This window comes from Podarcis erhardii, assembly GCF_964252035.2.
Source record: "Podarcis erhardii genome assembly, chromosome: 9".
In the NCBI taxonomy this organism is placed as follows: Eukaryota; Metazoa; Chordata; class Lepidosauria; order Squamata; family Lacertidae; genus Podarcis; species Podarcis erhardii.
The window spans coordinates 20,171,210-20,186,147 of NC_138512.1; the positions used below are offsets into that span (position 1 = coordinate 20,171,210).

The 14,938-nt window shown below is 40.1% G+C and overlaps 1 protein-coding gene across 3 annotated transcripts in view; it reads left to right on the forward strand.

The window, feature by feature from the left end:
- The window catches only part of NFXL1 (nuclear transcription factor, X-box binding like 1), a 70,458-nt gene that overhangs the window by 26,975 nt on the left and 28,545 nt on the right, over nucleotides 1-14,938 (forward strand). For all 3 annotated transcript variants that reach the window (XM_081875694.1, XM_081875695.1, XM_081875696.1), the window contains 7 exons: nucleotides 301-425; nucleotides 2,148-2,270; nucleotides 5,483-5,573; nucleotides 6,597-6,717; nucleotides 9,001-9,160; nucleotides 10,087-10,178; nucleotides 11,541-11,562. In XM_081875694.1, the coding sequence (XP_081731820.1) occupies nucleotides 301-425; nucleotides 2,148-2,270; nucleotides 5,483-5,573; nucleotides 6,597-6,717; nucleotides 9,001-9,160; nucleotides 10,087-10,178; nucleotides 11,541-11,562 (734 nt within the window). The remainder of the gene's footprint in view (nucleotides 1-300; nucleotides 426-2,147; nucleotides 2,271-5,482; nucleotides 5,574-6,596; nucleotides 6,718-9,000; nucleotides 9,161-10,086; nucleotides 10,179-11,540; nucleotides 11,563-14,938) is intronic.

Here is a 14,938-nt window from a genome sequence, read left to right on the forward strand (position 1 = left end):
TATCTAGCATGCATCCAGTTCACCAATATAGCTAAGCTTCCTAAAATCTAAACTGCATTCAAGTACAAGTTAAAGTAATACAATAGCAGACTTTTGTTATATTTAAAGTTTTCCCAGAATGAGGTTAGACACAAGACCTGCCTGGCTTAATTAAATTCGGCCCTTTATATAAAAACTTTAACTCCTTTTCTTGACATAAAGCCTTATTTTTCATGAAACAAGAGAGACAAAAATGTAGCTTTCATTTTTTCAATTGTGTATAATAAATGACAGAAGGTTTGCTGTTTTGTTTTGACTTAGAATTTTCTTTACCATGTACGGAGGATGTGCCTACATGTGGAGACAGTTGTGACAAAGCTCTTGACTGTAGGATTCATAGATGTTCCCAGCGCTGCCACCGAGGTCCCTGTGAAATCTGTAGACAGGTTAGCATTTCTCTTCCAGTTCGGTCACATGTTTTTGAATAACTTTTAATTATTTCAGGACTTCTGAAGGACTTTATCTCCAATGAGCTTCCTTGAGGCAGAGAAAATAAAGATGTGTTTCTTCTTTTAGCTGTCCTCTCCCTCTCTGAGCTCAGGAAACATGATGTCTCCACTGCTTTGTGTCCTCAACCAAAAAAAATAAGCTACCACAACCCCTAGCTTCTGTCCTTCAAATTTGGGGAATAGATAAAGTTCCTGTATTGGCTTGGATTTATGTGTGGGAACATGCTTAAATGTGGCCTGTTTTTATAGGCTTATCTGCTTTTGGTTGTGAGGATTCAAAATGTCCTTGCCTTAAACAATCCATTTGAAGAGTGCCCTTCAGAATAAGCTTGATGATTGTAACAACCGAAGCAGGAAAGGTAAACTTTCCCAAAGTCTGTCATCCACTTGGATAGTTCTAAGAGGACATTGCGAGATTCCATGTTCTGCAGGCCCACTGGTAGCTGCTGCCCCTAATTTCAACCTCTGCTAGCTCCTCTACCTCTTAAGTTTCCTTTTTCTGATGGTATCGGCTTGTATCACCATCATTTTGGCTGCTACTTGCATATTCTAAACTACAGTTTCTTCTTCTGAAAACGGTGGCCTTCCCAACAATCTCATGTTTCTTTCCTCCTGAATTTTCTACTGTCTCTTCTTGGGCCTAGTTCATACAAACAGATGAGAAGGTAAACAGTTTTTTCTGAGGTCAGGTCAAATTAAGTTGTTGTTTCCATGAGGATGTGCCACATCTTTTTGATTCTAGTTATTCCTGTTATCATGAAGGGGCCTGTACAGATGCTCTAGCCTGTGAAAGAGTTTCTTTCCGGCCTCTTGTCACACAGCATGCTAGACTCTTCTATGCAGCTTAATTTCCTCCATTGAATTCTTTTATATGCTACTTTTCCCCCTCCTGAATTTTAATCTGTGATGAGTTCCATGCATTTTTGCTATCAGTTATGTGCCTTAATTTTAACATGCTGAAATTTTAACATGGAAAGATCACGAGGCTCCAAAAATAACAGATTGGCAAATCAAATTACAGGAATTGGTGGAGACGGTTCAACTGACTAGTAAACTCAGAGGAAACTCAAAGCAAAAATTTGCAGAAAAATGGGATGGTTATAGAAGATATGTTCAAAAATACAATAATAGTTTTGACTCCGTGCTAGCGTTCGAGTGATAAAGGAACTAAAAGGAGGTGGACAACAATTAAGGACTTACCGCTATTATGTTTTCAGAATGCATTGGAAAAATTATATAGAAAGGTTTATTGTTTTGTGTACATTCAAATGTAAGATAAAATATATGCAAAGGGACTTGATAGGAAGTCAAAGTTGAAGAAATGAAGAAAAGATTTTGGAAGATAAAAGGGGAAAAATATTTACTTTCATTATTATCATTTAGTGCGCGGGTGTGGGTGTTTGGGTGTCTGCACATATGTGTGTTTTTGTATGCAATGTTTGGGAGGAAATAAGATGGTAAATAACAAATAACAAACTAAATATTGATGTATGTAATTTTTATTTCTTAATTATATTTAGTCGTAGTATGGCTGTATTGTTTTTTGTAACAAAATCATTCAATAAAAAGTATTTATATAAAAAATAATAATAATAATAATTTTAACATGCTGGATGTACAACTCCTAGGTTTAGTTTCCTTCCATTTGTATCTTAACAGGAAGTTGAAAAGCAGTGCCGCTGTGGAAAGCATACAAAACAGATGCCCTGCCATAAGCCATACCTTTGCGAAACAAAGTGTGCCAAAATCCGGGACTGTCAAAAACACCAGTGCAAGAGGAAGGTCAGTAGGTACTGAGGATGCATGGCCATCCTTTTGTAGCTAGAGTCATTTGGAAAAGTTTGGTTCAGCTTCCAAAAATGCTTCTGTTTCTGAGACACACAGCCTGTAAGCATGTGGGGGCAGCTGAGAAAACCACAGCGGTTTTCAGCTTGCAGTGGCCTGGCTGGCACATCACGCTAAGTGCAAACTATGGCTTACTGAGACCAGGCAAACATACTGGCTCAAGAGAGGAGCTTACACTAGCTTCATTGCACTGAACAGTGGTATCTCGGGTTACATACACTTCAGGTTACAGACTCCACTAACCCAGAAAGAGTACCTTGGGTTAAGAACTTTGCTTCAGGATGAGAACAGAAATTGTGCTTCGGCGGCGCGGCAGCAACGGGAGGCCCCATTAGCTAAAGTGGTGCTTCAGGTTAAGAACAGTTTCAGGTTAAGAACGGACCTCCGGAACGAATTAAGTACTTAACCTGAGGTACCATTGTAGTCCTTTGGACTCAGTTCAACAGGTAAGTCAAGGTTTGACTTAGGGACACGGGTGGCGCTGTGGGTTAAACCACAGAGCCTAGGACTTGCTGATCAGAAGGTTGGAAGTTCGAATCCCCGCAATGGGGGTGAGCTCCTGTTGCTTGGTCCCTGCTCCTGCCAACCTAGCAGTTCGAAATCACGTCAAAGTGCAAGTAGATAAATAGGTACCGCTCTGGCGGGAAGGTAAACGGCATTTACATGCGCTGCTCTGGTTTGCCAGAAGCGGCTTAGTCATGCTGGCCACATGACCCGGAATCTGTACACCAGCTCCCTCGGCCAATAAAGCGAGATGACCGTCGCAACCCCATACTTGGCCACGACTGGACCTAATGGTCAGGGGTCCCTTTACCTTTACCTTTACCACTGTAGTCCTTTGGACTCAGTTCAGCAGCTAAGTCAAGGTTTGACTTAGCACATTGTCCGAACCCACACTTGTGGTTAAGCTCTTTCCTCCTTAACCATGAGTTGTACACAGTAACAAACCTTAGCTATAACTCATGCTTATGGAGGCTCGAGCGTATAACAACTAGCTCAGGTCCTGACAACTGCTAAGCCAAACCTTGGCTTAGCTGCCATGCTGCGTTGAGCTAAAAGGACTGGGAAGAAGCAAAAGGGTTGCTATCTCCTGCTTGGGAGCACACATCAAGTCATGGTTTGATTTAGCATTACTTGCGAACGTGGCCTGTGATGGCTGTTTTGCTGTTCTTTTATGGGGGAAAAAGCCTCCACATATATTGGATTTCTTCGTTTTTCTGTATTGCCATTCCACTCACGGAGAAAGAAATCGGGTTACAGGGGTACCTCAGGTTAAGTACTTTATTCGTTCTGGAGGTCTGTTCTTAACCTGAAACTGTTCTTAACCTGAAGCACCACTTTAGCCAATGGGGCTTCCCACTGCTTCCGCGCCGCTGGAGCACAATTTCTGTTCTTATCCTGAAGCAAAGTTCTTAACCCGAGGAACTATTTCTCGGTTAGCGGAGTCTGTAACCTGAAGCGTATGTAACCTGAAGCGTATGTAACCTGAGGTACCACTGTATTTAAGAATGGTCTAATTCAAAACTGATGCTCTTACAACACCTACACTGTGAAATACCTGCAGAAGGTGGCAGTAGTGATTCTTATTGGACTAGCTTGCAGTCAGAGAAAAGAAATATACTAGTTCTCTGATATGTATGATCTTTCTTCAGGTAGAGATGAAATAGCTTTCAAAGGCTTAAAGGAGCAAGGGGGTGGGGAGTAATGAAGAAGAGATGTTCTTTCTAGGTGCTGAATGAATTTAGTAGTTCAAATCCAATAATCCAATATACAGGAGAAACTTGAAGGGTGAAGTAGTTGGTGCTGGAAAGCTTTATTTGCTGGAGCATTGCTTTTTATATTCCATTTATTCCCACCCCTTTTCCTGGAGCACTTTTCCTTACTCATTTATTTCATTTACAGTATATGTATCCCACTCCATGCTCTCTGGATGGCTCACAAGAAAACATTTAACACTGGTCTCTCATTGGTCCTTAACTCTGTGTTGTCCTTGGTGTATTTAAGAGATGTCTTCATTTTTTCCTCTTTTTTTTTTTTTTTACTCCCAACCTTTTTCAGATGAACCATTTTCCTGAGCTTTGTTAGCCTGTCCCTCCCCATGTCTTTTATGTGTCTGAGATTATAGGTTTTTGAAGAAGAACTGTTTTTAGAGGTAGAAAGGAAGCTGATTAACTCAAATGTATTCAAGGTAACATGCAAAATATAATTGCAGTTTCATCAAAACCGTGCTAAAACAGGTGCTTAGTTGTCGGTGCTATAAAAATAATAATGGCAAAGTCTTCATTTTGGGCCAAGAATAGAAGGGAATGTGGTGAAACAGTTAAGAAAGATTGAGCTGTATATAGCAATGTGCTTTGTGTTAGGGCCAAGCTAAAGAGGTTTTTCCAAAGCAAGAAGGAGGTGAATGTGCTGAGACTGAAAATCCCCTGTTTGAAGCTGCTGTAGGTGCTGGTGAGGTAGAATTGTTGAAGCAGAATAGTAGATCTGCATGTAGATTGTTGAGGTTCTTGACATGAACCACCTTGGTAATATTTGCAACACACTTGTGATGTAATTCAGTGTTTCCACCATAATGAAGTTATGGAGCTCAAGTTGAAATAATAGTAGCTTAAAACCATCTAGCTCAGTGTTTGCCAAACTTGGGACCAGCTGTTTTCAGACTACGATTCTCATCATCTCTGACCAGTGGTGTTGCTAGCTAGGGACGATGGGAATTGTAGTCCAAAAACAACTGGGAAACACTTACTAGCTAGTTATTAGCCAAGGCAAGATTTGGACTATCCAGCTTTATGCTTTTAGCTCCTGCTTGCCACCTGCCCTTACTTGGGACTCTCCTATCAGTTTCTTGTCAGAAAATTGTTATCCCTGCTTTAAAATGGACAAACACTCCATCTTCCTGCGTGAAACTGCTGAAATGCTTTAGAAGTGGCAGAGAATATTCTGAAGGCGCTTCCTTAAGAAAGGGACATCTCAACATGTTTATTTTTCTTCGACACTTGTATCATTTAAAAAACAAACCGTTATGGTTTTCTTATCGACAGCATAATCCTTTGTATGCGTACTCATTGGGGTTCACTCCCAAGTAATTCATAGGCTTGCCACTTTAGCTAAAGTTTCTGTATTTCAAAACACTTGCGTGTGTGTTTCAGTGTTGTTCTGGAAATTGCCCACCGTGTGATCAAGCATGTGGACGAACTTTAGGATGTCGAAATCACAAATGTCCTTCAGTGTGCCACAGAGGTAAGACTGAGCAGGCAATCTTGCTTGAAGACTTTCATCCTGAATGGTACTTTAAACTTTATGTAGTTGGGTCTTTGTTGGTAATTGTTATAAAAAGGAATATTGTAATCTCTGATTACAGCCAATAGCTTTAATGTTGTTCAAATCATAGCATTTCTGAACCTGTATACCGTATATTTTGCACCATAACACTCACTTTTTTCCTCCTAGAAAGTAAGGGGAAATGTCTGTGCGTGTTATGGAGGGAATGCCTACGGGTGGCATGCCTACGGATTTTCCTCCTCTAAAAACTACGTGCGTGTTATGGTCAGGTGCGTGTTATAGAGCAAAAAATACGGTATATATTTGAGGGTCCAATTCTAGGACATTAATATTTTTTCATAAAAACAGAGTGTAACGTGTTGATTAGCACTAGTCATGGTGGTAGAAATTATACCTTGAATTAAATAATCAGCTGTTACTCTTTGGCTTCTTGAGCACTTGAACTGTTTGGGAACGAATAGGTTGTCCATCTCTGTCTAAAGTGTGTTAAAAAATTCTTTTTCTTTGCTATATATGCTTTATCAGTTCCACCCACTCCACATTTTTCATATTATGAAAGGATATTCATATTTGTTCCGACATACTCAAATACAGATGTTGAGCCTTTGTGTGGGCAAGGGAAATGTTTGCATCCCTGCAGTGTAATTTCTTTTCTTTTTTTTAAAAAAAATGGCTTCTTATAAATGTCAAAAATCTGATGCTCACTTCTGACCTTTCAGGAAGTAGAGAAAGGCATTAACTCTTTTGACATTCAAAACGGATTTGGGGAACATAAGTAGCATGTTCTCTGGGTAGAGTTTGTCCAGACCGATGCCTCCTGAATTCATAATACCATTGTTAATTTTAATTGTACTAAATGGATAACTTCTTATTTGGATCCAGGTAATTAATTGCAAAGTAGTTTTGCTGTTGTAGATTGCATCTAAAAATGTGTTAAGTTTTTCCAAGGTTGGCAACTTGTATTGCTTGTCTTCATTGTAGGTAGCTGTTATCCATGTCCCGAGACTGTAGATGTGAAGTGCAATTGCGGCAAAACTGCTCTCAAAGTGCCATGTGGTAGAGAACGTACCACCAAGGCTCCCAAGTGCAAGGAGCCATGCAAGTTAGTATTAAATAACAATCTAATGCAAATAATTTTGTATTCCCCCTGAATATCAGACCACCGTGTGATATCGCAAACCGCTTTGAAATTCCCCTAGCTTTCAAAACTAGTGTTAGAAACGGTCTAACACTGTAATGGCCTAATTAGGTCTTTTGACATTATTGGCTTCTCAGCAGGTGGAGCTACATTAATACAGTTTAGTGTTTTGAAAGAAGTATGCAATGCACTGTAAGACTGCAACTTGCAACTCTTGAGAGGTGTTTCAAAGGCTGGTGCTGCCATAGGAAGGTGCTGCTTTGAGTTCCAAATAGTTTTACAAGAGCAGTAGAACTTGAAGCAAGCTTCCCTTAGTATCTTGCAGCACAGCGGGGTGGGCGATGGGGTGTCAAGGTCGGCTTCCTTTGTAGTGGAGAGGGAGCAATTGAATTTAAAGCTTTCATAATAATATGCTTATTTACAGTCATACAGGTTGAGCAGGAAGTGGTATGGTAGCTACACAAGTAAGGCTGTTAGTCCCAAAACTGAATTATTCCCGTAGTAATAGCAGCACCCCTAAAGTTCCAAGGCACATTATTCATTCCAGCTCTGAAAAACCACCAGTGTAAAGAATCTACGTTGGCTCCCAGTTCGTTTACGAGCACAATTCAAAGTTTTGGTAATGACCTTTAGAGCCCTAGATGGCCTCCGCCTTGTATACTTGAAGGAGCGTCTTCTTGACTGTTTCCTCACTGTGAGATTTGAAGCTACAGGCAAACCAGGCAGAGAGCCTTCTTGGTAGTGGCGCCCTCCCTGTGGAACACCCTTCCATCCGATGTCAAGGAGATATGCAAATACTTGACTTTCAGAAGACATCTGAAGGCAACCCTGTTCAGGGAAGTTTTTAATGGTTGATGCTTTATTGTGTTTTTAAGATTTTGTTGGGAGCCGCCCAGAGTGGCTGGAGCAACCCAGTCAAGATGGATGGCATATAAATAATGAAATTATTATGATTATTTGTCCAAATTCAAGCATTCCCTTGGGGCACAACTTTATGTGGTTATAGTGTCGACGCTAAAGCCACACCAAGACTATATAAGAGAACATGCCTATAGCAATAGGGAACACATCAAATCGAACTGTTTGATGCTAATACAATCCAAGCTGCCAAAAGCAAGCCCCGAAATGAACTTTGTACTGCTTCTGAGAGAGGGCTTTATTAGTATCTGGGAGAAGTCATCTTAATAACTGTAGTAAAGATGCAATAAGAGCTACCCTCTTACAGACTTGGCATCCATGCATTACAAGTGCATCCTAGGCTGGATGCTCCAGCTCATGGGATTTAATAGAGTGGGAAATCTACCAAGCATGTTTGAATCTGTCCCAACAAATCCTACACTTATTTGAAAATATGGTTGTTAGTTTAAAGCTTGCTAAATCTAACTGTTTTAATTTTTAAACAATTGAGAAGCGGTGTGTTTTGTCTGTTGCTTTCTTTTATTTTCATTTGTTTTCTATAAGTAAACTGTAGTGAAATACGATCACCATTGCCAGAGGACAGAGCTTCTTTGCTGGCTGCTGTTTCCCACGTAGGCTAGGTTTCACCTAGTCCTTGCTATAGACTCTGCGGTTCTTTAAGAGTTCATTCTCCTGCTGCCGTTCTGGATGCTACTGCCTCCTAAGCCAGAAATGAGTTATACTTCTCCCGCTAGAAATGAGTTATTCTCATAGTGAGGTTACTTGATTATGAATATTACGAAACCATTTTTTAAAATTTGGTTTTCTATGGAGATAATATGGATAGTGATATGCTTATATATCTTTTCGTTCCATCATGACTGGAGCATAACACGTTTGGAAAAGGGATATACAGTGGTACCTCGGGTTAAGTACTTAATTCGTTCCGGAGGTCCGTTCTTAACCTGAAACTGTTCTTAAACTGAAGCACCACTTTAGCTAATGGGGCCTCCTGCTGCTATGCCCCCGGAACACGATTTCTGTTCTCATCCTGAAGCAAAGTTCTTTTTTTTATTATTCAGTTTTTATTGATTTTCATTATTACACATAGACATAGAAGCAAAGTTCTTAACCCGAGGTACTATTTCTGGGTTAGCAGAGTCTGTAACCTGAAGCGTATGTAACCTGAAGCGTATGTAACCCGAGGTACCACTGTACAAAGCAAGCAACTATGTATATGACTGTTGTAAACCACTTAGAGTTCTTTTGTTCTGGTAAGTTGTTTTGTTAAATAAATGACTATAAACCAGTTTTTGTGGCAATTATTGACAGTTCCTGTTTTCATTTTAGGCAGCCACCTACCTGCCACCATCCTGCTCGAGAGAAACACAGCTGCCATTTTGGCCCTTGTCCTCCTTGCCGCCAGCCCTGCAAGAAAACCTTTGAGAAGTGTGGTCATTCCTGCCCTGCTCCTTGCCATGATGAAGCACTTGTAAAACAGACTGGTTCGGTGAGAGAACAATGTGATTGCTCCCCGTAGCAGTGTCACCACTTTCAGGGAGAGGTGTGCTGATTCCACAGGAATCAGTCAGTTGGTATAGCTCAGCTGTCAGAGCAAGAGAGTGTTAATTTCAGGATCAGAGGTTCAAGCCCCACTTTAGGCAAAAGATTCCTGCATTGCAAGGGACTTGGACTAGATGATCCTCGCTGTCCCTTCCAACTCTATGATTCTGTGATTATCCCCTTCCATATAATCTTCCCACTTGAGATGTTGCTGGAACCCCTCCAAAAGTGACAGCCTGTCAGGGGCTGGACTGAGGAGGAATGGTGGGAGCCCCCCCCCCCGCTTTTTTGAACCTTCCCAAGGGCAGGAGGACAGTATTGAATTAGAACAGTGGTTTGCAGAAGGGCATAGTCCAGAGGGAAAAACCTGGGTGAGGAACAGCTAGAAGAGGAAACACCAGGAGAGGGACAGCTGGCAGATTCAGTGTCCTTGGACAGCTTTCCTGACCCCCCTTCGCCTAAGACTAGACGGGCTTTGAGAGTGATAGAACAGAGAGCACAGAGGCAACAAGCTCAGATTACCAGATGTAGGAGTGACGTAGATAAATGGGGACGGAGGGGGTGAACCTTAACTGGGAGCAACGCCATTTCTGGAGAGAGATGCATTCCTTTGTCTCTCGCTGTGATTATTAAAGAAACTAACTGGTAAGAATGCTCCTTTCGTTTGATCTGCTTATTTACTGCCTGACACAGCCGTACTGCTATCATTAAGAACTGGTGATTGGCTTTCATGACTTTAATGGTTGTGGTGTGTTGAGTTCTAATATGTAAAGGATGTTTGTTGAGATTGGGGGTAGGAGTAACCCTAGATCATTTAGGCATGTTTAGCCTTTATAATATGTGCTATATAACAACAAATTTCTTTCATCCCAGCATCAGCCAGCAGGCCCTTGGGAACAGTCAGCTGAGCCTACATTTATTCAGACAGCATTGCCTTGCCCTCCATGTCAAGTCCCTATTCCAACGTGAGTATGAAAATATGCTTTGAAATGACATATGTCTATGTGTTTGGGTGGCATGGCCCTCCCTGTGCTGTGACTTGCTGTTATTAAAATGTATTTTCTTTACAGCTGTTTCCAGAGGTAAAGCCAGATCAGTTAAAAAGACTAAACAGTTGGAGATCTGTAGTCTAGTACTATCATACCTTGGTTTTCAAGTAGTTTAGTTCTCAAACGTTTTGGCTTCCGAACTATTGCAAACTATTTTTGGAAGCCAAATGTCCAATGGGGCAGCTTCCGATTGGCTGCAGAAGCTTCCTGCAGCCAATCAGAAGCCGCACTTTGGGTTCTGAATGTTTTGGAAGTCAAACAGACGTCCGGAATGGATTTTGTTCGACTTTCAAGGTACAACTGTACATGTTTGGCTGTCAGCTGCAAAATTTGCTCACCGTAATCCAGCAGAGTTCGTGTTGACTTGGTGGAGCTTGCGCAGAAGAACTTCCCAGTGGATTGTGCCCGTTTGAGAGTGCCTAAGTTGTGTGCAAAGTTCACCATTACTGGACTTTGCCCACAACCTGTGAATTGCGTTTGTTGCATATTTATACACACGAAGTATATCTGAGAGTTTTCTATTCACTAAACAAAAGAGAGTAGCACTCCAACAGCTCGCTTATCTGTCTGATAGCTACAATAGATTTATTTTTATGACATTTATCGTACCTTTCTTCTGTTATATATCCCAAGGGAGAGTGCATGTGGTTCCCAGGTGGTCACTCATCCAGATACTGACCAGAGTCGGACCCGCTTAGCTACAGCATTGTGGTGGCCTCCTTTGCCTTCAGACCATACCGTGTCAGCCCCCCACCACAACCCTGGCCAATCCTTCATCTGTCTATGTAGCATGCCAGGGACAAGTAGACTAAGTAAATAAATAAGAGTTTTCTAAATTTCTCAGATGTACTTGCACCTGAGGGAGTTGGGAAGAGGAGAGGAAATTACAACACTGGAGCCTGCCACCATGTAACGAATTTGGGTGTGAAATCAGACCCTGTTGTGCTTCCAGTGACATAACTGGGAGCTCATACTTGGTTATCGAGAGACCACCTTCCAGGGTTTTTTTTGGGTTGGAGTGGGGAGCCCAGTTATGAATGTAACTGGGTCAACCATCACTACAATTTACTTAGTACTGTAAAAGCTATTGCTCACTGTTAGAAAACACATCTTTTCTTTCAATTGACATTGTAACAAATGGCCACATTCTGATGGCCATACTTGCAGCTTCTAATCGGCCAATGAATTTCTGGTGGTTGATTAATTCAGGGAGTGATATTCAAATTGTTTGGCCTTTTATTTATTTATTTCCTTTATTTTGTTCTTGTGTATTTACAGGCAATGCCTTGGGAAACATGAGGTGAGTTATAAAAACTGTAGTATTTCAGAGTAAATCTGAAAAATGCATAATTTGGTTTTAATCGGAGGTTTCGAAATGAAGCCTTTGCGTTTAATTGGTTTGCCATGAGGTTCGTTTGCAACTGGAAGTATTCTGCTTTCCCTCCTGAAAGCGACAAATTGTTTTGTCATTTGAGATCTGCTGGGATTTCTATCAAGACTATTGCAAAATTGTTTTAGGAAATTTATAAGAGTGAACTACTTATTAACCTTGATGAAACTTTAAACTTTTGACATCGCGTTTCAAGAAATGTGGAATGCTGGCAAAATGTTCTTCTGTTCGTGTTTACTGGGATGATTTAGGATGAGCTCTGGTTTTATAGCGCTTGCTATTTTATGGCTTTTCCAAAATGTTTGGAAATGTTTAAACGATCTCTTCTCATGCAGTTTATATCGCTGGCCTGATACGTTCTGTGGCTGTTTGAGGAACATCTGCAAAATATGTTTTGTAAATTGATATTAACTATCACCTACGCTAGTATGATGCCGAAAGTGGAACATGAGAGCTCGAATTGTAAGGCAGGGATGTTATGACTTTCAGCTGAACGTTACACAGTGAGGCCCTGTGGTGATCTGAGAGCTTTGTCTGAAGCTTTTAACATTTGGTAGTATAAATGAAAACAAGCATGAACACTGTCTTGAATTAAGCAGTGGTAATTTTCTATGGGAAGTTACAAAACAATGAAGATCTGAGTGGATTTATGGTTTTTGTGCAGAGGAGAATTGACTTGACAATCTAGGCACAACAAATACATTAGAAAAATAATAATTTTGGGGAAAATCTATACTTTTTCATTGTTAATGTAGAGATGGTATCAAGTTTGAACCACGACTTATTCTGATGTGGCGATAGCTACTGAAGCCTAAAAATGTGTGTACATAAATGAAATTTATTGAGGCAGCTTTATAAAAGTGCAACTAATTTTTTAAGTATATTTTGCTAACTTAAGTTCTTTCAGTAGTTAACATAAAAATGGTTAAAGTACAATATGCATGGTAAAAGAAAAATTAACAGTATAAAACTAATTTCAGCAGTAAAATTAAATATAAATAGGTCTTAACTTTAAAAAGGCCAAAACCTCAGAATGGTTGAGCTAAAATGAAAATCTGTTCCCTTTTTGAAATGCATTTATGTGATGAGAATGAGATTGACAGGCTTGTGTTCTGGTGAAGTAGTCGTTATTGGCTTCCTCGCAATGCAGTTTGTGCAAGCCAGGTGAGCTAGCCCATATGAATGTAAGATTGAGTTTCAGCTAAACCATAATTGTGATAAAAAAGTGAGGATTTCACTAAAACATTGTCGTATATCCTCCTTCCTAATGGAGTTTCCCGTTCAGGGTTCCAGCCAGGTATTTCCTCCAATCAGGACATCCCACTCTTTTCTCACCCTGATTAATCACATGATTAATGGATTGTGTAAGGGTTGTTGTTTCGTTCTTCTCTCTCCCCTCCCACCCCCCCAATTCCCACCCCCCAAAATGTGTGTGTTGTTTGTGCAAGCCTTAAGGTTCTTCCCAAGCATGCTGATATTTCCCTTTTGTTTTTCAGTTGCCTGATTTGGGCCACAGTGCTGGCAGCTCTCTCAACCTCAATTAGTTGTTAGGAGGAGTGATTTATTAGACTTCCAAGTAGTCCAATGTAACAGAAATGAATTTAAGTGAACTCTTAACAGTTATGCACAATTGTACAGTCTTTTGAGTAGTGGACCATGTGATTTCAGATGACTTGGGGAAATTTAGAAAACTGAAAGTTTATTTAATACAAACTAGTATTGGCTTAGGCAATAGATTTCCTCAATCTCTACTGGAAGTGAATTCAGGAATGCCATGTGGCTATAACATCTTCTAAAATCATGTGTTAGATCTCATCAGCTAATGTGTAGGACTCAAACAAAACATTTATCCTCTTGTGCTTTGTTCAAGTCATGTAATACTCCATGCTTTGAAACAAATGCTTAGATGGAACAGTCTGAAAGTAATTGACCAGCCACTTAGAAGGCTAGTATTCTAAATGTCACGTTAGTGGGTCTGCAAGTGTTGTAATCTACATTGGTCCGCTACAGAGAATACTCTTTGTGTACAAGCTCATCTTCAAACAAGTGTGGGTGGATTGATATGGACCTACTAGTCTTGTCATATTACCCCATTCATGTCGAGAAAGTCAAGGTAGCTGTGTTGACTCATGAGACAGATTTCAAAATCTGTGTTAGGGCAATGTGTTTATTAGGCAGACAATATAATGTAAACTTTCAAGTTCTCCAGAATTTTTCATCGGGATAGATGGTAAACAGACTGAGACAAGGGAGGAAAAAGTTGGCTGTTGATGGAGTCTGCATCTGAAAATAGTCTTAAAATGGACGATGGGGGGAGGCAGCAGGCTCTGTTAGGTATAAGGCAGGGTTCAGGTTGCACTTGTGGACGTTTTGAAGAAGGAACATCCATCCATATTAGAGAATATAATATTCAGCTGTTACTCAGATCTGTCTCCATCCTTAGGTGAAACTTACACCTTTCTTACTCCTATTTTTCTCGTACCAAAGAACCTGTGTGTTTCACCTGACTCAAGCTATCTTGATGTCATTTTAACTACTACAACATAGCTTCCCATGGATGCCATGAATACTAACAGTAACATTTGATTCAGTACATTTTGATTACATAATTATGATTTTTTATGGGTCACTTTGCTATCACATTGAAATTATTATCAAATTCTAATGTTCTGTAAATGCCTATGATTTATTTTCCTTTTTTGCATAAATTGCACTTCTTAGGATGCTGGTTTATAACGTCTTCATTTTCCGATTTCTAAGAATGCAAAGAAAGCATACCAATTTTATTATCGGCCTATAAGCTAGTAATGAAATTACCAAATCATAAATGCTGCCAGAGGGGATGCTTTGCTTCCATGGAGATTGCTTTTAATTTTGATTTGGTCAAAAACCCAATTTCTCATAGATGTATAATAGTGTGCATATCAACTTAGTGGGGTTTGACTAACTTACTTTCTAAATTTATACTTTTAAAAATGCAGGTTTTTAAAAAGCCCTTCTTGGTACAAGGGAAAGAAATGAGTTGTATATTTCTTAGCTAGATAGCCTCAGACTACTTTCTTGTTCAATGTTGTTTACATTTCTTGGCACAGAGTGTGGCCTTTCATTTTTATTCCAGACTTCAGCAAGAAACTTCATGTTTTTTTAATTACTTTTCTGTTACACAAACATACAAACAAGAAGGAGAAGACATAACATGCAGTGCAGACCATATTGGCAATTGCAATGTTTTGAAAAAGTTTAACATCAAATACCTAGCTGTGGTTGACTCATCTCTGTGTCAGTT